General features: G+C 50.7%; 1 protein-coding gene across 1 annotated transcript in view; it reads left to right on the top strand.

The window, feature by feature from the left end:
• The first annotated feature begins 2,361 nt into the window (after positions 1-2,361).
• LOC308579604 (protein hinderin-like) overlaps positions 2,362-24,026 on the top strand; it is a 29,851-nt gene continuing 8,186 nt past the window's right edge. Inside the window, exons 1-3 of the mRNA XM_081214189.1 lie at positions 2,362-2,637; positions 11,716-11,855; positions 14,838-14,932. Coding sequence (XP_081070315.1) covers positions 2,586-2,637; positions 11,716-11,855; positions 14,838-14,932 — 287 coding nt within the window. The 5' untranslated portion in view covers positions 2,362-2,585. The remainder of the gene's footprint in view (positions 2,638-11,715; positions 11,856-14,837; positions 14,933-24,026) is intronic.

Below are 24,026 nucleotides of genomic sequence, written 5' to 3' on the forward strand. Positions count from 1 at the left end.
ACTGGAGGGGGCTCAGATACGGTATGCCACACCCCAAACTGACGCAGCAAACTTTCACACCATTTTGCCCAGGTTTTATAATTCTGCCCATGTAACTTAGGACATTCAGCATTTGCCTCAGAAGCTTGGAAAAACTCCATTTCAGCTTTTCCTTTGAGCCGTGAGTCTTTTTAACTTCAGAGACTCCTTATCTTGGCAGCTATTAATCACGAAGCCTCTCTGGCTCGGCTCCCAGGCCAATTAAGCCTTCCGGAGTTCAAAGACTCCTTCCGAGGTAAAACAGAAAAGCATCACTTTTTTTCTTTCGCTTTTCCCATGTACCTCTCAAACGCAGTCTGTTGCAGTTTTACTCTCCTGTAGGTGCTGTGAATCTGGGCCCGAAACCTTGTTGTTGGGAAACTGCCAGGGAGATATAGTCCATCATGGCACCGAGCCGGCTGCCGGACGTCCATCGATCTCCCGTAGACAGGCAGATCCAGCAGTTAGTGACACAAAGCCTTAGAAATAGATTGCCACATTCCAGAGCTTGTGCACACTGTTCTTTATCAGCAGAAAACACAGCCAAAAGTTGCACCACAGAAGAGCATATTTTACAGACTTTATTTAGCGTTGAACAGAACAAAGAAAGACATGACCGTTCTGAGTCAGCGTCTCTGACCGACTGCGAAATCGAAAGGAACAGCAAACATAAAACATCCTGTGAACAGGACATGCGCAGACTCTGTGACTTACAAAGCCTGCTCCCTTTTAAGGTGGAACGGAAATATCCTAACAGGCAGCAGCATTAGGCGTCCCACTTGCAGCAGAAACTACTGAGGGTCCCAGCCACCAAATGGTCATACATATAGAGCTAGAAATGGAGGCTGAGACTTCCAGGCTCCCAGAGGCAAAGTTAGTGGTTTTAGAGACTTTGCATCACAGTTCTGCCAAAGAAGGCTATCCCTCACTAGATAGCTCGGTTGGTTAGAGCGTGGTGCTGATAATGCCAGGGTTGCAGGTTTGATCATAAGGGCCACCTTCATTTTCTTGCATTTCAGGGGGCTGGGCTAGATGACCCTTAGGATTACTTCCAACTCTGCAGTTCTATGATTCTAACATCTTCAAGGCTTTAACGGTGTGGGGGGGGCACACATTTTGCACCTCCAGCTTAAGAGTTAGATGAGCAGCTTACAATAACTCTATATGGTCACATTCTGGGTGCATGTAATTGTTGCTGAAAATAAGACCTCTAATCTGCCCTGGTGGATGAGAGTAAGTGGGCCCAAGAAGCTGAAATCTATTTCAAAAATATAATTTTAAACATATTGGCAGAAGATAAGTGAATGGATTTTAGTTCATGAACTATGTGAGCTTTAGGATATCAAAGAGAGACCAACAGAATATTGTAAGTAAGTGAATCATGAGGAAGGGAGCAGTGTACTTTATAAGGAACAGTATATGCAAGTAATTGCATAAACGTGCTATTTTGTTTTTCATGTAATCATTATTTTCATATATTGTTCCTTTCATTATTCGGATATACTGTCCTCTTCCCCAGAATTCATTTATATATAATCTGTTGTTGATTTCTGTTTGGTATTATTATGCTTACATCTTTTATGAACTAACTTGCATACATAGGTCTTCGGCTGATGTATTTACACTAAATCTTTCCAAATGGATTTTAGTCTCCATTTGGTTGCTCCCCTCTGGCCCACTGGGGCAGAGTAAGAACTTCCTTTCAGCATCTAGAAGAGTTGATGTGCAGAGAACAACTTATTGGATGTAACTTGCTGCCAGTAGTTGGCAATGGGCTGTTATTAGCTTAATTGAATCCACCATGAATTGATGGGTGACTGCTAAAGATGTGCAGTCTGATGGCAATCTGGATGATACAACAGGGAAGGGTCCCAGATTATGGTCTTGACTAGGATGCAGTTTACCCAGATTTCTCTCCTGATCCTCAAATACCAGTACCTGCTTCTAAGAGCCCCAGATAGCTTTTTAAAAAATGTGTGAGTGTAAAGCTTAGTCTCTCTGTGTCCATAATCAGAGTCTGAGGAGCATGCATTGAATGTATGGCCTCCAGGAGTTGCTTTTATAATCAAGGCTAATACAAATAAATGTGGCTCATTATCTCTGTGATTGAGCTAGTTACAGGGCCTTTAATAAAATACAACCTTTTAAATGAGGCCCGTTTAAGAGTAATAACAAAGTGGATTTACAGAAATGTTTGCTTTGGTAGTCTCCTGGTCAGTTGTCTGCTGCTTCTGAACTTTCTATTTTGATGCAGATTTTTCAGACTACAGTGGTACCTTGGTTTCCAAGCAGTCTGGTTTGCGTACGTTTTGGAATAGAAACACGTCAAACCCAGAAGTGTGTGTCCCGGTTTGCGAACTTTTTTTGAATTACAACCTATTTTTTTTGGATTACACACACTTTTTGGGGGAGGCCCCATTGGTGAAAGCGCTTTGGGTTACAACTTGTTTTGGTTTACTAACGGACCTCCGGAATGGATTATGGTTGTAAACCAAGGTACCACTGTATAATATTTACAGAGTGTAAAATGTAGAATGGAACAAACCTTTTGCCCTTGCTTTCCTTGAATGAAATTGCATTCAGTTTCTGACGAAGAGCAGCCACCTGTCTATGTCCCAGGTATGATCTTTGAATGGTTGCCAAATTTAACTTGACTTGTTGGGTAGTGAATTGGGCCAGGACCTGATTCGGATTCACTCTGTGCATACGGCACATGCACTCTTATCTTGGTAACTTTGGAGCAACGGGTTATAAAATGAGATTTTGTAACTTTGGGGAGAGGGCTAGAAGTAAAAGAGTTCAAATGATAACTTAGGGATACAACCTTTTCAGGTCCTTTAGGGGGGCTGGAAAAATCATGGAATGCTTTTAGGCACCATCATCTCATTTTCACAGGTTGGCAGCCAGCCTTTATGTGCTCCTCCTAGAGCTAGAGAAATGGTTTAAAGCTGTCATTTAGCAACATTTGATCTCTAGCTGCTCATATTTACATGTTTATTTACATACACTTAACCTTCTCTTCCATCATGGAGCCCAAGGTAGCGTGCATGCATCTGTGGTTCTCAGGCAGTCTCCCACCCATCACTAACCAGACCTAGACCTGCTCAGCTTCCAATAGGTCATGGCATCATGTTCCTTCTGACCCTACCCTGGGAATATATAGATCAAACTGTGAATAATTTCATTGTATGCACTGACTTCCTGATGAATTAGATGCCTAGCCAACTCCCAATTGGCCCTTCCTTACTTAGAGGTATCAGAGAAGGTGAGGCAGAGTTTTGTTGGCCTGCTTTGACCTGCTTCTATATTCTGACTGTTTTTACTGAGAAAAGAATGAAAGATTTTCATGGATAATTTCAAGAACTTAACCCAGCTGACAGCAAGTCCAATGTGCTGCTTTGATGATACATATTTTTGTCAGCCCCAGAGACAGTTCCTGTTTGTGTGAAAATGTGTTCTCTGTATTGACCCTTAGAAGTTGAAGTTAGTGCCATGTCAAGAAACATATGTCTCTTGAAGGTAGATGAATTTTCTGTGCCTTAATTTTCTCCATGTTTCATATCCAAGAAGTTTTCTTCTGCAGGCAGATGATTCAGTAGATCAGCCCTGGTTGATCAGCTTGCAGTCTCTTTGTATCGTTCTGATTGCTGCCCCCCACCCACTTCTTGGGTGCTGGCTGGGTCCTTCAAAGCCAGAGAGAAGCTTGGCTACGCCAAAGCAGCCACCCCACATTGATATGTAGTGAATTACATACTATAGGGGGACATGGGTGACGCTGTGGGTTAAACCACAGAGCCTACCTAGGACTTGCCGATCAGAAGGTTGGCGGTTTGAATCCCCACGACGGGGTGAGCTCCCGTTACTTGGTCCCAGCTCCTGCCAACCTAGCAGTTAAAAAGCACGTCAAAGTGCAAGTAGATAAATAGGTACCACTCTGGCGGGAAGGTAAATGGCGTTTCTGTGCGCTGCTCTGGTTCACAAGAAGCGGCTTAGTCATGCTGGCCACATGACCCAGAAGCTGTACGCTTGCTCCCTCGGCCAATAAAGCAAGATGAGTGCCGCAACCCAAAGTCGGCCACGACTGGACCTAATGGTCAGGGGTCCCTTTACATACTGTTTACATAGTATGTTATAGTATGTTTACATACTATAGGATTTTCCAGCCCCAAATGACAGAAGTAAGGGAACTTTCTCTAATTGCCCTGTGAAGAGTATAGGAACAAGGCAGCAAAAATTAGTCTTGTCCTCCTCTCTACTCCTCTCCCTGGTCTTTGGTTCTGTGTTGTGATTGTCAACTTCATAATTGTAAAAGAAATGGTAGGGAGAAGGATAAGCTAGTTGCTCATGGAATTATAAAACTTTATTAAGTACCTTCAAAGCCATTAAAAATCTGTTTGGTATATGTCAGGGGTTCAGAAGCAGAGACGCAGAGAAGGGAGGAGACAGAGAGCGAGGGGGAGGAATACGAAGGAAAGATGAGTGGGGATGACGAACCGAGATCGCCGAGCTTATCCAGTGAGTCCGAGGATTCCCAGAAGGGAGCGCCAGCAGTCAGAGCAAGGGGGGAAAGCAGGGGGACACCCCAGGAAGAAGGGTCCAGAGAGGAATCAGAGAGCAGCAGTTGGAGATCGGGACCCACGTACCCAGACGGGAACAGCGGGGAGAAAGGGGACCAGATATCGGGTTCCGGAGGCTTTCAGAAGGAGGGAGGGCATGAGTCAGGAGTAGTCACGCCCACCTCGGGGAGCGACGAAACGATCAAGAGGAAGGTTGAGAGTTGGGCGCGCGCGCCAAGTTCAAATGTAGCGGAAGCTGGCGCAGTAAGCAGCCCAGAGAGTGAACCAGGTCCCAAAGCCCGCCGCAAGGAGGCGGAAGGGTCAGGGGGGTCCGCGTCAGAAGAGAGTAGGAAAAAGGAGACCCCGGGGGGCAGAAGGACCCAGAGACGGAGGGAAAGGCGCAGGAGGTGGAGCAAGGCTAGGGTATTAAGCTGGTGTGCTAGAGGCGGAGACTCAGACGGGTCTTCGCCGGTCTGACCTAGAAGAAGTAGGGCTGCATATTGCAGTTTGGAAATGGAAGCTGTAATCCAATAAAGACTCTTCTAACCTGAACGCTGGCTAACATGGTCCTATGTGAGCTGGGACTGAGTGGCAGCCCTGACAGTAAGACCCGTCTCTTTTAAGCTTCGGACACCTGATACCTCGCAGCGGAGGCAGAAGCAGCGAGAGGAGGAAATTGGTGTTTGGGAGCGAGCTCACAACGGTTGGCAGAGATGACGGAAGCAGAGAAAATTTCAGCGCTGCAACAGGCAGTGACCCAATTGAACGCGGAGGTACAGGCATCCAAGAAAAGGGAGGAGGATGCGGCAGCCGCCTACAGAGATCTCCACGCCAGGTTTGAAGCATTGGTTAAGCATGGGCAGCCAGGACCCAGACCGGAGGGGGTTGGGTTGGCACGGAGAGCAGGAGGGCTTGTGGCTCACTTCGATGGGAATTTACAACAGTACCCCAATTTTCGAGCAGACGTAATGTGCGCACTGCAACTGCTGGCGAAAGACTTTAGGGATGAGGAAGAGAAAGTGGGGTTTATACTATCCCATTTGCATGGGGATGCAAAAGCGTGGCTACGCAATTTGTGGAGGGATAAAGATCCGGCGCTTCAGAATGCAGATGCCTTTATCAAAGCGATGGATGCGTGCTTTTTATCTACCATTGACGTGGATCTTGCCCGACGGGAGATTCATGGACTGAAACAAGGGAGGGCGAGCGTACGCCAGTATCACGCCCGCTTTTTTGCGCTGGTCAGTGCCTTGGAATGGGACCGGGATTCGCCCCCAGTCAGAGACCTCTTCTGGGAGGGATTAAGCAGTGCTGTTAAAGACGAAATTGCGAGGGGGGAGAGGCCCCGGAGCACGCAGGAGGTGGTCCAAAGGGCGCTGACTGTGGGGGTGAGGCTGGAAGAACGTCCGTGGTGCAGAGACGAAGGACGTGGAGGGCGCGAAGCAGCGAGAAGTTTCTCTTTCGTTCCCAGGGACGCTACGCGTGCGCAATCTACACCTCCGCCAGGAGGGGGAGTGGAACCTATGGAGGTGGGAGGAGCCAGGGCTCAGTCAGCTACCAGAGCCCCTGCACCGGCGGCAGTCAAGACTAAACCTCCTAGAGGGACCAGGAAGTGTTATATATGCGACAGCTCTCAACACTTGGCGAAAGAGTGTCCCCAGAGGAGCTCCAAGCACACTGCAGCCTCCGCAACGGTGAAAGCGGCCACGCAACACAGCGAACACCAGCAGGGAAACGACGATGTCTGGCTGGAGACAGAGGCACTGGGGCCCAGCCAGACGCATCACTGAAGCAGTCCCCAGCGATCTTGCAACCCACAGACCCCCTCCCACCCAAACCAGTAGTGCAACTCACAGCATCTCTCCAGCTGCCCGATGGCGTCACTATCGAAGTCCCGCTTTCTGTGGATTCTGGAAGCAACGCAGACTTTATAGCACAGGATTTTGTGGAGCAGCACGCTATACAGCTATTGCCGGCCACTCTGCCCCTGCAAGTCGTCACAGTGGATGGCAGAGAGTTGCTGGGGGGGGGCAGGTGGTGAAGCAAACGCCGCCAATGGTGATGCGCCTTGGCAACCACAGGGAAGTCATCAGTTTTAACGTCACACGACTGTCGGACACACCCATTGTGTTGGGCATGAGTTGGCTGGACAGGCACAGTCCGACACTGGCTTGGTACCAGCGACAGCTGATCTTCGGCTCCTCTTACTGCGCAGAACACTGCATCCTGCCCGGACAGGAGGGAGAGGAGGAGGAATCACAACTGCAGTTGGGAACGTTGCAAGCAGTCCCCCACAAATACGCAGACTTTCTGGAGGTCTTCTGCGAGAAGGAGGCAGACAAGTTACCACCGCACAGGCAATATGACTGCAAGATTGACCTCCTACCAGGGGCAACGCTACCGAAGGGGAGGCTGTATTCCATGTCTGAGGATGAACTACAGGAACTCAAACAGTTCATAGATCACAATTTGGAGCGCGGTTTCATCCGGGAGTCCAGGGCAGTAGGGGGCAGTCCTGTTTTCTTTGTGAAGAAGAAGGACACGCCCCAAAAGAGGCTGGTGGTGGATTTTCGCCTCTTGAACAAGATGACCAAGCCCTCTGATTTCCCCATGCCCAGGATTGACGACCTACTGGCGACGGTGCGCAAGGGACGCGTGTTTACCAAGTTGGACCTGCGAGGGGCGTACAATCTCATCCGCATGAGGGAGGGCGATGAGTGGAAGACAGCCATGTTCACGCCTCTGGGCACCTACGAGTACAGAGTGATGCCGTTTGGATTGCAAAACGGTTCTCACTGTTTTCAAGCTTTCATGCATCATGTGTTGGCGGGACTCCTCTACAAGAAGTGCGTCTGCTTTCTGGATGACATCCTGATATTCTCCGAGTCGCAGCAAGCGCATGACCAAGACGTTCGGGAGGTGCTGGAGAGGTTGCAGCAGCATAGACTGTACGCCAAACTGGAGAAGTGCCAGTTCGACACGACGGAGGTGGATTTCTTGGGTTACAAGTTGTCGGACAAGGGGCTAGCCATGGACAGCGCCAAGGTGCGAGCGGTGTTGGATTGGAAGAGCCCGCGCAACCGGAAGGAGGTCCAGCGGTTTGTCGGCTTCGCCAACTTCTATCGCAAGTTTATCAAAGGGTTCGCGATGCAGACGGCGGCTATTACGGACACGCTAAGCTCCAAGAAAAAGAAATTCATCTGGACGGAGCAGGCAGAGCAGTCCTTTCAGGCACTCAAGCGTCTCTTCGCGTCGGAAGAGCAACTGCTGCATATCGACCCCAGCAGACCGATGCGGGTAGAGACAGACGCGTCCGATAGAGCAGTGGGAGCTGTCCTGCTGCAGAGGGACCCACAGGGGGTCTGGAGACCGGGAGCGTTCTACTCCAGAAAGCTCAGCAAGTCGGAGCAGAACTACACCATCTGGGACAGGGAGTTGCTTGCCATTCATGCAGCATTCAAAGCATGGAGGCACTTCCTGATCGGCGCCAAGCACACGGTGCAGGTCTGCACGGACCACAAGAATCTGGAGCACTGGCGCACGGCGAAGTTCCTGAACCAGAGGCAGATACGTTGGGCGGAGTTCTTTGCTGACTTCGATTTCCGAATAGAGTACGTCCCAGGCGACACCAACATCATGGCGGATGCACTGTCCCGAAAACCGCAATACCTCGAAGAGGCGACGCCAGCGGCAGCCATGCACATCTTCGCGCCAACAGCGTGGGCGTGCGCTTCAGCCACAGTAGACCTGGATGTGGTGCGGCGGGCGTTGCAGAACGACTCATTCGCGCAGGCGAAGATGGCCGAGGTGCACAAGGGCACGGCGAAGAGCGACGAGTTCCAGATACGGGACGGCTTGCTCTTACGTAAAGGGGCCATCTACGTGCCTGGAGATGAACTTCGCGCCAAGGTACTGCAGCAGTTGCACGACGCACCCACGGCCGGGCACTTTGGCACGGAAAAAACGGTGGAATTAGTCGCAAGGGACTTTTGGTGGCCCAGACTGAGAGGGGAAGTCGCGGACTACGTCGCGAGGTGCGACACCTGCCAGAGGGCCAAGCCGGTGCACAAACCACCGGCGGGACTGCTCGAACCGCTGCAAACGCCGTTTGAACCGTGGGAGAGGGTGGCCCTGGACTTTGTCACGGATCTACCCAGCTCGAGAGGCAAGACGGCTGTACTAGTGGTGGTGGACTTGTTCACCAAGATGGCACACTTCATACCGTGTGCGAAGGTGGCCACGGCAGAACAAACAGCCAAACTGTTCATAGATCACGTGTTCAAAGTGCACGGGCTGCCGCGGTCTATACTGTCCGACCGCGGTCGCCAGTTCATCTCGAATTTCTGGCAGAAGCTGATGGGCTTCCTGAACGTCAAAATCAACCTGACATCAGCGAGACACCCGCAGACCAACGGGCAAGCGGAGAGGGTCAATGCCATCATGCAGCAGTACCTGAGATGCTATGCCAATCAACAGCCTGCGACGTGGGTGGATTACCTGCCGCTCGCCGAGTTCGCCTAGAACAACACGAAGCACGTGTCCACAGGGGTGACACCGTTCTTCGCCAACAATGGGAGGAATCCCAGAACCTTCCCGGGACTGGACAGAGTGGGGGAAGGGGAACCGCAGACGGCGGACGCTTTCGCGTCTGAGTTGCAGGAGGTCCACGATCAACTCCGACGGCAGCTGGAGCTAGCGAAGCACGCATACAAGGTGCAAGCGGACAAGCACAGGCGGGTTGGCGAAGAGATCCGAGTGGGAGACTGGGTCTGGTTGGCAGCCCACGCAGTGCCGACCAGATCGTTAGCCAAAAAGAAGTTGGGGCACAAGCAACTCGGTCCATACCAAGTCGAAGCGCAGATCAACCCAGTAGCTTTCAGGCTGGTGCTCCCGGAGGGTTCCAGGATGCATCCGGTGTTCCACAGGTCGGTGCTCACTCCCTACAGGACACCTCACAGGTTCCAGGAACCAGGAACAGCACCGAGTCCGTCTCAGGAGCGGTCGGAGGCGGGAAGATTGCCACAGCAGGACCCCATCAACGAAGTCACGGAGATTTTGGACTCCAGATGGGGGGAAGACGGAGTGGAATACCTCCTAGCCAGGGAGGGCACCCGGGCTAGTGCTAATAGCTGGGTGCCAGACTACGCTTTGGAGGAACCCCTGCTCAAGGACGAGTTTCATGCCCTTTTCCCACACAGACCCATGCCAGCAGGCTTCTTCGACGACTGGTTGTTCACGCCCACACTTTCCTCCAGCACGTTCCATGGCTTCGACTCGGACGGGGAGCCCGCACAGCGCACACATTCCCCAGAGGGGTCACCGGAGGGTTCGGCGTCCAACACCTCGTATTGGTGGGACGATCGGCCAGAGGAGCAGTGGCGCCGGAGGTGGCTGGAGATGCCAGGTCAAGCGACCGACGCAGAGACTGACATGGACGTGTGCGGGGAGGATCTCGGTTTCGAGCACGGCGGCACTGAAATGGAGGCGGAGCAGCTCACCGTTGACGAACGCGAGGAGGAAGACTCGGAGGTCTTCAGTTGGCGGCCAGCAACGAGGAGCGAACTGTATCCGGCATTCACTCCTGTGATGATGGAGCACCCTGCAACCACCCTTGAAAGTGGGGAGGGGGGAAGGGGGGGCTTCGAGGGGGGGATGGATGTCAGGGGTTCAGAAGCAGAGACGCAGAGAAGGGAGGAGACAGAGAGCGAGGGGGAGGAATACGAAGGAAAGATGAGTGGGGATGACGAACCGAGATCGCCGAGCTTATCCAGTGAGTCCGAGGATTCCCAGAAGGGAGCGCCAGCAGTCAGAGCAAGGGGGGAAAGCAGGGGGACACCCCAGGAAGAAGGGTCCAGAGAGGAATCAGAGAGCAGCAGTTGGAGATCGGGACCCACGTACCCAGACGGGAACAGCGGGGAGAAAGGGGACCAGATATCGGGTTCCGGAGGCTTTCAGAAGGAGGGAGGGCATGAGTCAGGAGTAGTCACGCCCACCTCAGGGAGCGACGAAACGATCAAGAGGAAGGTTGAGAGTTGGGCGCGCGCGCCAAGTTCAAATGTAGCGGAAGCTGGCGCAGTAAGCAGCCCAGAGAGTGAACCAGGTCCCAAAGCCCGCCGCAAGGAGGCGGAAGGGTCAGGGGGGTCCGCGTCAGAAGAGAGTAGGAAAAAGGAGACCCCGGGGGGCAGAAGGACCCAGAGACGGAGGGAAAGGCGCAGGAGGTGGAGCAAGGCTAGGGTATTAAGCTGGTGTGCTAGAGGCGGAGACTCAGACGGGTCTTCGCCGGTCTGACCTAGAAGAAGTAGGGCTGCATATTGCAGTTTGGAAATGGAAGCTGTAATCCAATAAAGACTCTTCTAACCTGAACGCTGGCTAACGTGGTCCTATGTGAGCTGGGACTGAGTGGCAGCCCTGACAGTATACAAAATAATTGAGCTTATTCTTATTAAAATGTTGAGAATAGTCAGGCAGCTGATGTGATAACTGGGGTCTATAAAAAGACTATTAATCTTTGCTCTATGGCAGGGGTCAGCAAACTTTTTTAGCTGTGGGCTGATCCACTGTCCCTCAGACCTTGTGGGGGGGGCGGGACTATATTTTGAAAAAAAATAATGAACAGATTCCTATGCCCCACAAATAACCCAGAGATGCATTTTAAATAAAAGGCCACATTCTACTCATGTAAAAACACCAGGCAGGTCCCACAAATAACCCAGAGATGCATTTTAAATAAAAGGACACATTCTACTCATGTAAAGACACGCTGATTCCCGGACTGTCCGCGGGCCGGATTGAGAAGGCAATTGGGCCGCAACCGGCCCACGGGCCTTAGGTTGCCTACCCCTGGTCTATGGTGTAACCATGCAGGACTCTTCAAACCAAGCATTCGGTCCCTGTCTCTTGACGGGAAGAGGAAGTCCAAGGTGCAGTGTTCTTGGTGTTGGGCAGCGTTATCCTTGGGCCTTCTCTAGTCTGGGTTGGTTTGTTTTTGTTCATCAAGAGTTTTTCCTGGGCTCCTTAAGCACCTTTTTTTCTTTTTTTGGTGCTGCTTTCATTTTCTCTTTTTTTGTGGGAAGCTTCAGTGTAGGAGGTGCTTTGTAAGAACAACTCAGAGTTTTCCTGATCTTGTCTGTTCAATCTCTAGGTATTTCCACAGAGAGGAATTTTAGAGCAAGACACCTGCTGAAAGGTCAGAAAGTGGAGGTGAAAGCAAAGGTGCCTGTAGCTGCTGCTCCTGCTCCAATGGATGCCTGGAAAAGTGCAGGCCAAGCGCCTGGGCAGCAGGTCAGTACGGAGAAGGGCAAATGAAACCAGAACTCTTGAGGCTGCAATCTGTGGCAGATTTAACCTGCAAGTCCATTCAACTCAGCAGGACTGTTAGTTCACCCCCTCATGTTAGCTCACCCTCTATATAATGCTAATGATAAACCAATTAGTCCTCTACTTCTTCTTTTCCCTGAAGCCGATTTGTCTTACAGGGCAAATTGGAAAGTGTGAAAGCCCTTGTTTCCAAAGAGGAACTGTTGCCCAATTGCTGCATCATAAATCAAGATGTGATTTGATTGGGTGGTGCAAATGAAAAGTACAGCATTATTTCAGAAAAGAACTGATATCTCAATTTGTTTTTATTGTTTTGTTTCCCACCCTATCCCACCCAAGGGTTGAGGGTGAGCAGCAGGTATTACAAATGAAACATGTCTCTCTAAAGGGCTCATGCTCGAAACGGAAGAGATAAAACAACCAAGAAGCAAGTCTAAGGCATCTAGGCATTTTTCTGTCTTTTTTTTATTGTGTTTCCATGCTGACTTTGGATGAGGGGGCAAAACAAATATTGCAGGCTAGTAACTTTTTGACTTATTTGTAAGGCTAGCTGAAGAAGTTGAGGAGATTTCACCCCTCCCATACCCAAGAATCTCCTGACCATCTCCTGATGGTCTCTGCTGACTCTCCACAGAGAGAAGGAGGCGTGTCCTGCCTATCTACTTATTCTGCCCAGCAACATATCTGTGTGTGTGAGAGTCAGTCAGTCAGTGTATCGGAGAGAGTGAGAGTGTTAGAGATCCTAGAGATAAGATTGCTGCTAAGAGCAGCTGCAGACTCTCAGTGTAGCATTGATTTATGCTCAGAATATTCAGCTCTGTATATAGCTTTGTATCATAGTTGTAGTTATAGAATAAAAGGAAGATATTTTACAGAGCTGCTCTCCGAGTGGTTTATACTCTGCAAGACTCTGCAAAACTCTGCTGCGCAACGACTGTATTATTGAGACAGTGAATCCGGTGCTCTCAGCTCTAAGCTGTGAGTCCACAGCACTGTGACCTGTTCCTGTGGGAAAAGGAGGTCTCTGGCGGTGCTACCCAGCTCGCCTAGCCCAGTCGGGGTTGAGGTGCATGAGTCCAGTTGGCGCACTGGCTCTAGGGCGATGCTGACAGAAGTACCCTTCTCCCCTTTGCATACAAATTGGATGCAGCAGGATGAAGGAGAACTTCTGCTGCATCCTTGTTGAGCTCTTGTCCTGGCAAGAGTAGAGTTACGGGGCTGTAGGATCGTGCTATACTAGTTATTAGAGGGTTGAGTTGTCACGTCACCAGAGAAATGGATGGCTGTTTTTAACTCTTGCACAAAGCAGAGACACAAATGCCTAAACAAGGGCAGGGATCTAAGGAATGCCCATGCTTATACAGTGGTACCTCGGGTTACATACGCTTCAGGTTACATACGCTTCAGGTTACAGACTCTGCTAACCCAAAAAGGACAAGGAGAAGGGGACAACAGAGGACGAGATGTTTGGACAGTGTTCTCAAAGCTACAAACATGAGTCTGACCAAACTGCAGGAGGCAGTGGAAGACAGAAGTGCCTGGCGTGCTCTGGTCCAGGGGGTCACGAAGAGTCGGACACGACTAAACGACTAAACAACAACAAACCCAAAAATAGTGCTTCAGGTTAAGAACTTTGCTTCAGGATGAGAACAGAAATCGTGCTCCGGCGGCGCGGCGGCAACAGGGCGCGGCGGCAACCCATTTGCTTAAGTGGTGCTTCAGGTTAAGAACAGTTTCAGGTTAAGTACGGATCTCCGGAACGAATTAAGTACTTAACCCGAGGTACCATTGTATGCATGTCCATATTGTGTACCGTATGTATGTGTTTGTGTTGAAACAGTTTTTAAAATTTAAGCTCCAACAGGTTAGCAGTAGCGGCTTGTGCAAGGTGAGGCAGGTTGTACATTGGGACCTTCTCTGCAAAGATCCTTCCCGAACCTCTAAACCACTGTTTTGTTCAAGCATTAGTCATTAATTACTCGTGGATTTCATATCATAATCCATTAATTTATAGTTCATTCTCAGTATTTTTGTTCTGATGCTGCTGTTATTCACTGTGGAGAAAGGTGCTATTACACGACTGAAATTGAGAATATAATGGAAGAGTCCCAACTCAGCTCTCTGAAGGTGCACATTGTATTAGCTGTGAAAATTCAAGACTTAGCTGTTACATGCATGCAGAGAGCTGAAGGGAACTGTGCATGTAGCATGAAATGCCCTCTGGCGGACAAGGAGTGCAAAGTTAGCCAGTTCTTACAGTAAGGGAGGATGACCAAAGCACTGGCAGTGACATTTTCATTGCTGCAGTAACCTGAGGTTTTCAGTTTCCTTTGGTCCCTGCACAGTAGCAAAGTGGGGTTGATATGGCAGGCACATTAGTTCTATCGACTGTGAGGGTTTTGGAGCTCGCTTTAAGTCTTTGAGCAGCATCAGCTTTGACTGAGCCGTGGAATGCATGTTGAATTGTGAACTGCACCGGATTGATAGTGAACTAAATGCTGAATTCTGAAATAACCACAGAGGGGGGAAAATCAAGCATTTTAAACCTTGAATAGCATTTATTGAAATGATAAACTGTTTTTTATTGTAAGCATTTCCCCCATACTACTGCATTTAGCAAGGTAGCCTTTAACATTCACACATATTGTATTGATAGTTATATGATATATTCATGGGTTGACTTTTGTACACTTTTGTCAATAGCACCTTGGGCACAGCAGTCTTGCTCCTGGAAAAACTGCATTGTCAACCAATTAATAAATAACATCATTAATAAGGATTAAAAAGGGGGCAAATTGGTTGGTTTTTTATTGTTTAAAAACTTGTGTCCTCTTCAGTTCTTAATTCACCTGGGGCCGAATATACAGCCTGTGGCTTTATTGTAGATTCAGAAACACTTCTTCCATGTTAATGATTGCTTTTTAAAATGCTGGTTTTAATTTTCAGGTCCCTGACAAAGTAGGAATGAAGAGTGCTTCTCTAAAGGATTTATGTCCTGAAGACAAGAGGCACTTGGCAAACTTAATTAAGGAGCTTGCAAGGTGAGGATAAACTGTCTGATAATGCATCAGGTTTAGGATGAGACTCTTTCCTTCTTTATAAATATTTTATTAATTTCCAAATATAACAAAAATAAAACATCAATACAAATTCAGTATCAAACAAAAAGGTTGACTTCCCCCTAGTCCCTTCCTTGGTTCCAATGTTTATCAACATACCACATGTCCAGTGTAAAATAAAAACTATTAAAATGATTGTTCATTCATAATGTAATTACAAGTAGTCCTAGAACCCTGCCAATGTATTACCCTGTGTACATTTCTTCTGTATATATGTGTCAGGGGTTCAGGGACGGAGGCACAGCGGAGAGAGGAGATGGAGAGCAAATGGGAAGAATCTGGGGACAGCGGGGATTCCCAGAGCGGCAGCTGGAGATCAGGACCAGCTTCCCCACCAGAGCATAGCGGGGGGGGGAAAGGTTCCTGTGTGCCAGGGGCAGCGTCCCTTCCAGCAGGGAGAGGGGATGAGTCAGGGGTGACCGCGCCCCCATCAGAGGAAGGGGGAATGGAGGGGAGGTCAGAACCAGCCATCCTCCCGGAAGGGAGGGAAAGCAGTGACGGGAGTAGTGTAACGGTCAGAAGAAAGGTTGGGGGCTGGGCGCGTGCACCAAGTTCAAATGTACAGGCGCGCGGGACAGCAGAGCCCCCAGATTGGGAGCCAGGTCCTAAAGCCCGCCGGAGGGAGGGGGAACAATCCGGGGAATCTTCAGCGTCAGAGGAGTCTAGGAAGGGCGAGACCCCAAGGGGCAGGAGGACCCAGCGGAAGAGGGAACGAAGGAGGAGGTGGAGCAAGGCAAGGATCTTAAACTGGTGTCGGGGCGGGACCGACTCAGAGGGAGCTTCAACGGTCTAGGCTTACAGACGTATGGCTGCGCGCCGCTACTGTCAAACCGCAAATGGATTTCAATAAAGACTTTTGTATATAAAGAGCAACTGGCGTTGGTCCTTTGTGAGCTGGGACCTGAGGCAGCTGTGACAGTAAGCTCCCTCTCCACAATTTTTTTTTTTTTTTTTTTTTTTGGCAAGCTCACGAAGAAAGGCAGGCATGACTACGGAGGAGCAGCTGGCTACACTGCAGGAGGCAGTCTCGAAGCTTTACGCAGAGGTAGCGGTCTCCAGAAAGAATGAAGAGGAAGCAGAAGCGCGCTGCAGGGATCTGCAAGCCAGGTGGGAACTTGTGTGCAAGGAAGGACTCCTGAGGTCCCGGGCGGAGGGGTTTGGCCTCGCAAAACGGGGGGGCAGCCTAGTAGCCCACTTCAATGGGGACCTGAAACACTATCCCAGCTTCAGAGCAGACGTTGTTTATGCGCTAAAGTTGCTTCGGAAAGACTTTAGAGATGAGGAGGAGAAAGTGGGTTTCATTATAACCCACCTGTATGGGGAAGCTAAAGCCTGGCTGCGCAATTTGTGGCGCGAAGATGGCCCCGCCCTTAGGAATTCAGATGCTTTTATAGCGGCCATGGACGCTTGTTTTCAATCTACCGTGGACGTGGACGTCGCGAGGCGGGAGATGCATGGATTGCGGCAGGGCAAAGCTACAGTGAGACAATACCACTCTCGCTTCTTTGAGTTACTGAATGTGCTGCGCTGGGAGAAGGACTCCACGGCAGTGAGGGATCTCTTCTGGGAGGGGCTAAATGATTCCGTGAAGGATGAGCTGGCAAGAGGGGACAGACCTAGCACCACAGCAGAAGTGGTACAGAGAGCGCTCACGATAGGGGTACGCCAGGAAGAATGCCCTTGGCACAGGGATGAGGGTCGTCTGGCATGCGCACCCCCCAGGGCGCCTCCCTTTCTGCCCAGGGACCTAGGGAGCGCGCACTCCACGCCTCCGCTGGGGGAGGGAGAAGTACCGATGGAGATTGGTGGTGCCAAGGCTCAGACAGCAGCCAGAGCCCTAGCGCCAGGAGCAGTCAAGACGACGACTCCTAGAGGAAGCAGGAAGTGCTACATCTGCAATAGTGCAGGACATTTGGCCAAAGAGTGTCCCCAGAGGATCCAGAAGCACACTGCAGCCTTGGCAACAGTACAAGGAGCAGTGCAACAGGGGGAGCAGCTTCAGGGAAACGACAATGCCTGGCTGGAAGCAGAAGCACTGGGGCCCAGCCAGGCAAGTCAGTGAAGCAGTCCCCAGAGATCTTACAAGCCACAGACCCCCTCCCACCCAAGCCAGTGGTGCAGCTCACCGCATCGCTCCAGTTGCCGAATGGATCCACCCTGGAAGTCCCTATTACCATCGATTCCGGTAGTAACGCAGACTTTGTGGGGGTGGAGTTCGTCAAGCAGCATCGTATAGCGCTTCTGCCGGCCACGCTGCCACTACACGTCATCACAGTCGATGGCAGGAAGCTGCTGGGCGGGCAGGTGGTACAGCAAACACCTCCTATGGTGCTGCAAATTGGAAATCATTGAGAAGTCATCAGCTTTAACGTCACCCACCTGGCAGACACACCCATAGTGTTGGGCATGAGTTGGCTGGATAGGCACAGTCCGGCATTAGCGTGGTACCAGCGGCAGTTGACCTTCAGCTCCTCCTACTGCGCGGAACACTGCATCCAGACTGGCCAGGAAGAGGAGGGTCGCGAGGATGCACAGCAGCTACACCTCGGCATGGTGCAGGCGGTCCCCCACAAGTACAAGGCGTTTCTGGAGGTTTTTTGCGAGAAGGAAGCTGACCAGCTACCTCCCCACCGGCCCTACGACTGCGCAATTGACCTCTTACCAGGGGCGACGCTGCCGACAGCGAAGCTGTATTACATGTCCGAGGACGAGATGCAGGAACTCAGGGAGTTCATAGAGCACAATTTGAAGCGGGGATTCATCCAAGAATCCAAGGCAGTGGGGGGCAGTCCCGTGTTTTTCGTGAAGAAGAAGGACACGCCCCAAAAGAGATTGATCGTAGATTATAGGTTCATAAATTTGAAGACAAAGCCCAAAGCCTTTCCCATGCCCAGGATTGACGACTTGCTCGCGACGGTGAGGAAGGGGAGGATCTTCACCAAGTTGGATCTGCGCGGCGCATACAATCTCATACACATGCGGGAGGGTGATGAGTGGAAGACGGCCATGTTTACGCCGTTAGGCACCTATGAATACAAAGTTATGCCATTTGGTCTCCAAAATGGCTCCCACTGTTTCCAAGCATTCATGCACCATGTGTTAGCGGGACTCCTTTACAAGAAGTGCGTATGCTTCCTCGACGACATCCTGATCTTCTCGGAATCGCAGGAGGCTCACAAGAGTGACGTAAAGGAGGTCCTGCAGAGACTACGGGAGCACAGACTTTACGCCAAGCTGGAGAAGTGCCAGTTCGACGTGACGGAGGTGGATTTTCTGGGCTACAGGCTGTCCGACAAGGGACTCGCCATGGACAGCGCCAAGGTCCGCGCGGTGTTGGACTGGAAGAGCCCGCGCAATCGGAAGGAGGTCCAGAGGTTCGTCGGCTTCGCCAACTTTTACCGCAAGTTCATCAGGGGTTTCGCGAAAGAGACGGCGGCTATCACAGACACCCTCAGTTCCAAGAAGAAAAAGTTCACCTGGACGGACCAGGTGGAACAGTCCTTTCGGAGACTCAAGAGCCTCTTCGCGTCCAAAGAACAGCTGCTACACGTGAATCCCAACAAACCAATGCGGGTTGAGACTGACACCTCAGACAGAGCGGTGGGGGCGGTCCTGTTGCAGGAAGATCCGCAAGGGAACTGGAGGCCCTGCGCTTTCTACTCCAGGAAGCTCAGCAAGTCGGAACAGAACTACACCATCTGGGACAGGGAGTTGCTGGCCATTCATGCGGCCTTCAAGGCGTGGCGGCACTTCCTCATCGGAGCCAGACACACCGTGCAGGTGCGCACAGACTACAAGAACCTGGAGTATTGGCGCACGGCGAAGCTCCTGAGCCAGAGGCACATACGCTGGTCGGAGTTCTTTGCGGATTTCGACTTCAGGATAGAATACATCCCGGGAGACAACAACGTCATTGCAGATGCACTCTCCAGGAAACCGCAGTATCTCGAGGAAGCGGCACCGGTGGCGGCCAAACACATTTTCGCACCGCAGGCGTGGGCATGCGCTTCAGCTACCGTGGACCTGGACGCGGTGCGTCGCGCGCTGCAGACGGATCCCTTCGCACAAAGATGGAGGATGTGCGAAGTGGCACAGCGAAGGACGACGAGATCCAGATACGCGACGGGCTGCTTACCCGCAAAGGTGCTCTCTATGTGCCGGGGGACGACCTACGCGCGAAAGTCCTGCAGCAATTGCACGGCGCGCCCAGCGCGGGACACTTCGGCAAGGAGAAGATGGCGGACTTAGTAGCCAGAGACTTTTGGTGGCCCCAGATGCGAGGAGAAGTCGCGGATTACGTCGCCAGGTGTGACACTTGCCAAAGAGCCAAACCAGTGCACAGGAAGCCGGCGGGACTGTTGGAACCGCTGCAGACGCCGCTAGAGCCGTGGGAGAAGGTGGCCCTGGACTTTGTCACAGATCTGCCCAGTTCGCGAGGCAAGACGGCGGTACTAGTGGTTGTAGACCTGTTCACCAAGATGGCGCACTTCATTCCTTGCGCGAAGGTGGCCACAGTGGAACAGACCGTCAAGCTGTTCATAGACCACGTGTTCAGGGTTCACGGCTTGCCATGGTCCATCCTGTCCGACTGGGGTCGTCAATTCATCTCCAGCTTCTGGCAGAAGCTGCTGGGTATCCTGAACGTCAAGATCAACTTAGCGTCGGCGAGACATCCGCAGACCAACGGACAAGCGGAGAGGGTCAACACCATCATGCAGCAGTACTTGCGATGCTACGTGAATCAACAGCCCTCGACCTGGGTGGACTATCTACCGCTAGCCGAGTTTGCCTACAACAACACGAAGCACGGGTCCACGGGGGTGACACCGTTCTTCGCCAACAATGGGTGGCATCCCAGAACCTTCCCGGGCTTAGAGACGACGGCGGAGGGGGAGCCGCAGGGAGCGGAGCACTTAGCAGCAGAGTTACAGGAGGTCCACGAGCAACTCAGAAGGCACTTGGAACTAGCTAAACATGCCTACAAAGTGCAGGCAGACAGACACAGGAGAGCAGGGGAAGACATTCAGGTGGGGGATTGGGTATGGTTAGCGGCCCAGGCGGTGCCGGCCAAATCGTTATCTAAGAAGAAGCTAGGACACAAGCAGCTAGGGCCGTACCAGGTCGAGGCACAAATCAATCCAGTGGCTTTCCGGTTGACTCTACCGGAAGGTTCCAGAATGCACCCGGTCTTTCATAGGTCGGTGCTCACACCCTACAAGGCACCGCACAGGTTTCAGGCGCCAGGGACCGCACCAGACCCATGCAGAAAATCACCAGCAGGGGGGAAGTCGCCGAGGCCGACGCCACTCAACGAGGTCACGGAGATTTTGGACTCGAGATGGGGGGAGGAGGGAGTAGAATATCTCCTCGCCAGGGAAGGTACCCCGGCCAGCGCCAACAGTTGGGTACCGGACTACGCCCTGGATGAGCAGTGTCTCAAAGACGAGTTCCATGCACTCTACCCACACAGACCCATGCCAGCAGATTTTTTCCACGATTGGCTTTTCACACTCACACTTTCAGCCAGCACGTTCCAGGGGTTCTCGTCCGCTGAGGAAACTACCCCGGAATCGAGCCCCCCGAGGGGATCCTGCTCGGGGGTTGACACAGACCGCTCCTATTGGTGGGACGATCGGCCGGAGGTGGGGTGGCGCAGAGAGCTGTTAAGGGGGCCCTGGCACGCAGCAGCACCTGAGGTAACGGGGGGAGAAACGGACATGGATGTGTTGGGGGAGGATCCCGGGTTCGAGCACGACTACACAGAGATGGAAGCAGAGGAGATCGACGCAGACGAGCACACTACGGACTGGCCGGATCCCGATGACCAGCGGCACACGGGGGAGAACGAACAGTTTCCAGCATTAACCCCCACAGCAATGGAGCACCCAGAACCCGCACCCGAGGAGAGGGAGGGGGGAAGGGGGGCTTCGAGGGGGGGATGGATGTCAGGGGTTCAGGGACGGAGGCACAGCGGAGAGAGGAGATGGAGAGCGAATGGGAAGAATCTGGGGACAGCGGGGAGGAGAATGACAGTGATCAGAGGGATTCCATGAGTCTCTCCAGCGAATCAGAGGATTCCCAGAAGGGGGCGCCGGTGGTCAGGACAAGGGGGGTGCCGGGGGGACGCACCAGGAACAAGGGGCCAGCGGGGATTCCCAGAGCGGCAGCTGGAGATCAGGACCAGCTTCCCCACCAGAGCATAGCGGGGGGGGGAAAGGTTCCTGTGTGCCAGGGGCAGCGTCCCTTCCAGCAGGGAGAGGGGATGAGTCAGGGGTGACCGCGCCTCCATCGGAGGAAGGGGGAATGGAGGGGAGGTCAGAACCAGCCATCCTCCCGGAAGGGAGGGAAAGCAGTGACGGGAGTAGTGTAACGGTCAGAAGAAAGGTTGGGGGCTGGGTGCGCGCGCCAAGTTCAAATGTACAGGCGCGCGGGACAGCAGAGCCCCCAGATTGGGAGCCAGGTCCTAAAGCCCGCCGGAGGGAGGGGGAACAATCCGGGGAATCTTCAGCGTCAGAGGAGTCTAGGAAGGGCGAGACCCCAAGGGGCAGGAGGACCCAGCGGAAGAGGGAACGAAGGAGGAGGTGGAGCAAGGCAAGGATCTTAAACTGGTGTCGGGGCGGGACCGACTCAGAGGGAGCTTCAACGGTCCAGGCTTACAGACGTATGGCTGCGCGCCGCTACTGTCAAACCGCAAATGGATTTCAATAAAGACTTTTGTATATAAAGAGCAACTGGCGTTGGTCCTTTGTGAGCTGGGACCTGAGGCAGCTGTGACAATATGCAATAAAGTCCTTCCATTCTTCCTTAAATTCGTTGCCATCTCTTTCTCTTAGTTTCATTGTCATTTTCGCCATTTCAGCATATTCCATTAATTTAATTTGCCAATCTACTTTGGTTGGGACACCTTCTTTCCAATGTTGTGCAAGCAATACTCGTGTGGCTGCAGTCTCATACATAAGTTCTTTTGTTATCTAGGTATATCTACTCCTGTAATTCCTAGTAGGAATGCTTCTGGTAATTTGACAAAAGTTATTTTATACATTTTTTTCATTTCATTATAAATCATTTCCCAATAGTTTTTTTACTATTTTACATTCCCCCTACACATGAAAAAACATCCCTTCCGTTGTTTTACATTTCCAACACTTATTTTCTTTAGATTTGTACATTTTTGCTAATTTGACTAGTTACATACCATCTATACATCATTTTCATATAATTTTCTTTAATCGCTACACATGCTGTAGATTTAATCCCACTCTTCCATAGTTTTTCCCATTCCTCCATCTGAATATTGTGTCCCACATCTTGTGCCCATTTAATCATGACTAAGATGAGACTCTTTCCAATTACTGTTATGAAATGTAAGCATTCATGTTTATTAAAAGCATATGACCACTCCTTGCTGGCACAGGTATGATCAAGTAGGGCATGGAGCGGTTGTCTGCCTCTCTCTGTTTCAAGAGACTGCTGCTGTTTAAGGAAGGCCTTCAAAGGGTTTCCTACAAAATTTGTCCCCATTGTGTCATGGATGGCCTGAAAAGTTGTGCCCTATCTCACTTTGCTGCTTCCCCCCAAGCACCTACAAGTTCTTGCTTTGGACTGTGACATACTAACATGGGGCCTCTGTGAAACCAGCACCCATGTGGTCCTGAGAGCACACTCCCTCCCAAAGGATCTTTAGTGGGAGTCACACAGAGTGCTGTCCTTAATGTGTGTATCTGAACCCTCCCAAACGACAAAGGTGAGTCCACATGAAAATAATATAAAAAATAAGAAATTTATTATAAAGGTAGTTTTATCAAGGAGAAGGGGACGACAAAGGACGAGATGGTTGGACAGTGTTCTCGAAGCTACAAACATGAGTCTGACCAAATTGCGGAAGACAGAAGTGCCTGGCGTGCTCTGGTCCAGGGGGTCACGAAGAGTCGGACACGCCTAAACAACAAATTTTTATCAACAAAGTGCAGCAGCATACACCCAATTCTAGGCACATATAAAAGCAATATTCTAACTTTCTAAAATAAGCATTCTAAATAAGGGTCCAAATTAAACAGGGGAGGTTAATTAGAAAGATAGTCACAAGTTAGTTCTCTTGGCACCTGCTGGAGTGCTCCTGAAACTGTGAGTGTGCACACCTGTGAGTGTGCAGGTGATCTGACCTGAGGTTGCCTGACTCATCCTGGAAGTGCCATTATTCTGTCTAGTTTGTATTTTCAGTTCTATGGCATTCCCAGTTGGTTGAAGGAACCTGGCACCAGAATCTTAAAGCGGAGGCGTCAGGACCTTTTGCTTACTAATTATCCCATAGCCATTGTTGCAACCTAGCTTACTGAGGAGGAGTGAATTGTTAGGTATCTTCCTGACCTAGCTGGCAAGAAGGTCAGGGGTAGCCAGAGGAACGGTGTCTTTCCCCATTTAAACTGTCCCAGACTCTCCCTAAGGGAGAATTGCCCTTTGCTTGGATCCTGCTTGCCAGTTTCCCACAGGCATCAGGCCAGCCCCTGGGAGAGCAGGATACCGCACTAGATGGGCTGTTGGCTGGATCCGGCAGAACTCTTCTGGTTTTTTTAAAAAAAATTTTATTAAGTTTTAACAATACACAGTATAAAAGAAAAAATACAGAGACAAGAACAAAAGAGATATAAAAATACAAAATACATACTACAAAATACAACAATACAAACATTAAACACAAAAATACAAAAATGCATACATTAAAAAACTAATAGTAAAAAAGAAAAAACACATATAGGAAAAACACAAAAATTCCCTCTTCCTTAGTTTTATATCTTAAATTCACATATTTTCCTGACTTCCTCACATCCCCCGTTCTTGTATCCCTTTTAAAATTTGGTTCAGCAAATTCATAGCCCTTAATTTATCTGTTGTTGGTTTAATCTTAATTGTTATCTTGTTGCTAGAACCCCCACAGTTCATTTCAATGTCATCAACATTCAGAAATTTTACAATATTTCTGCAAATAGATTTTAAATTTCCCCCAATCTTCTTCCAC

The sequence above is a fragment of the Podarcis bocagei genome, assembly GCF_964188305.1.
Source record: "Podarcis bocagei genome assembly, contig: HAP1_SCAFFOLD_248, whole genome shotgun sequence".
Lineage (NCBI taxonomy): Eukaryota > Metazoa > Chordata > Lepidosauria > Squamata > Lacertidae > Podarcis > Podarcis bocagei.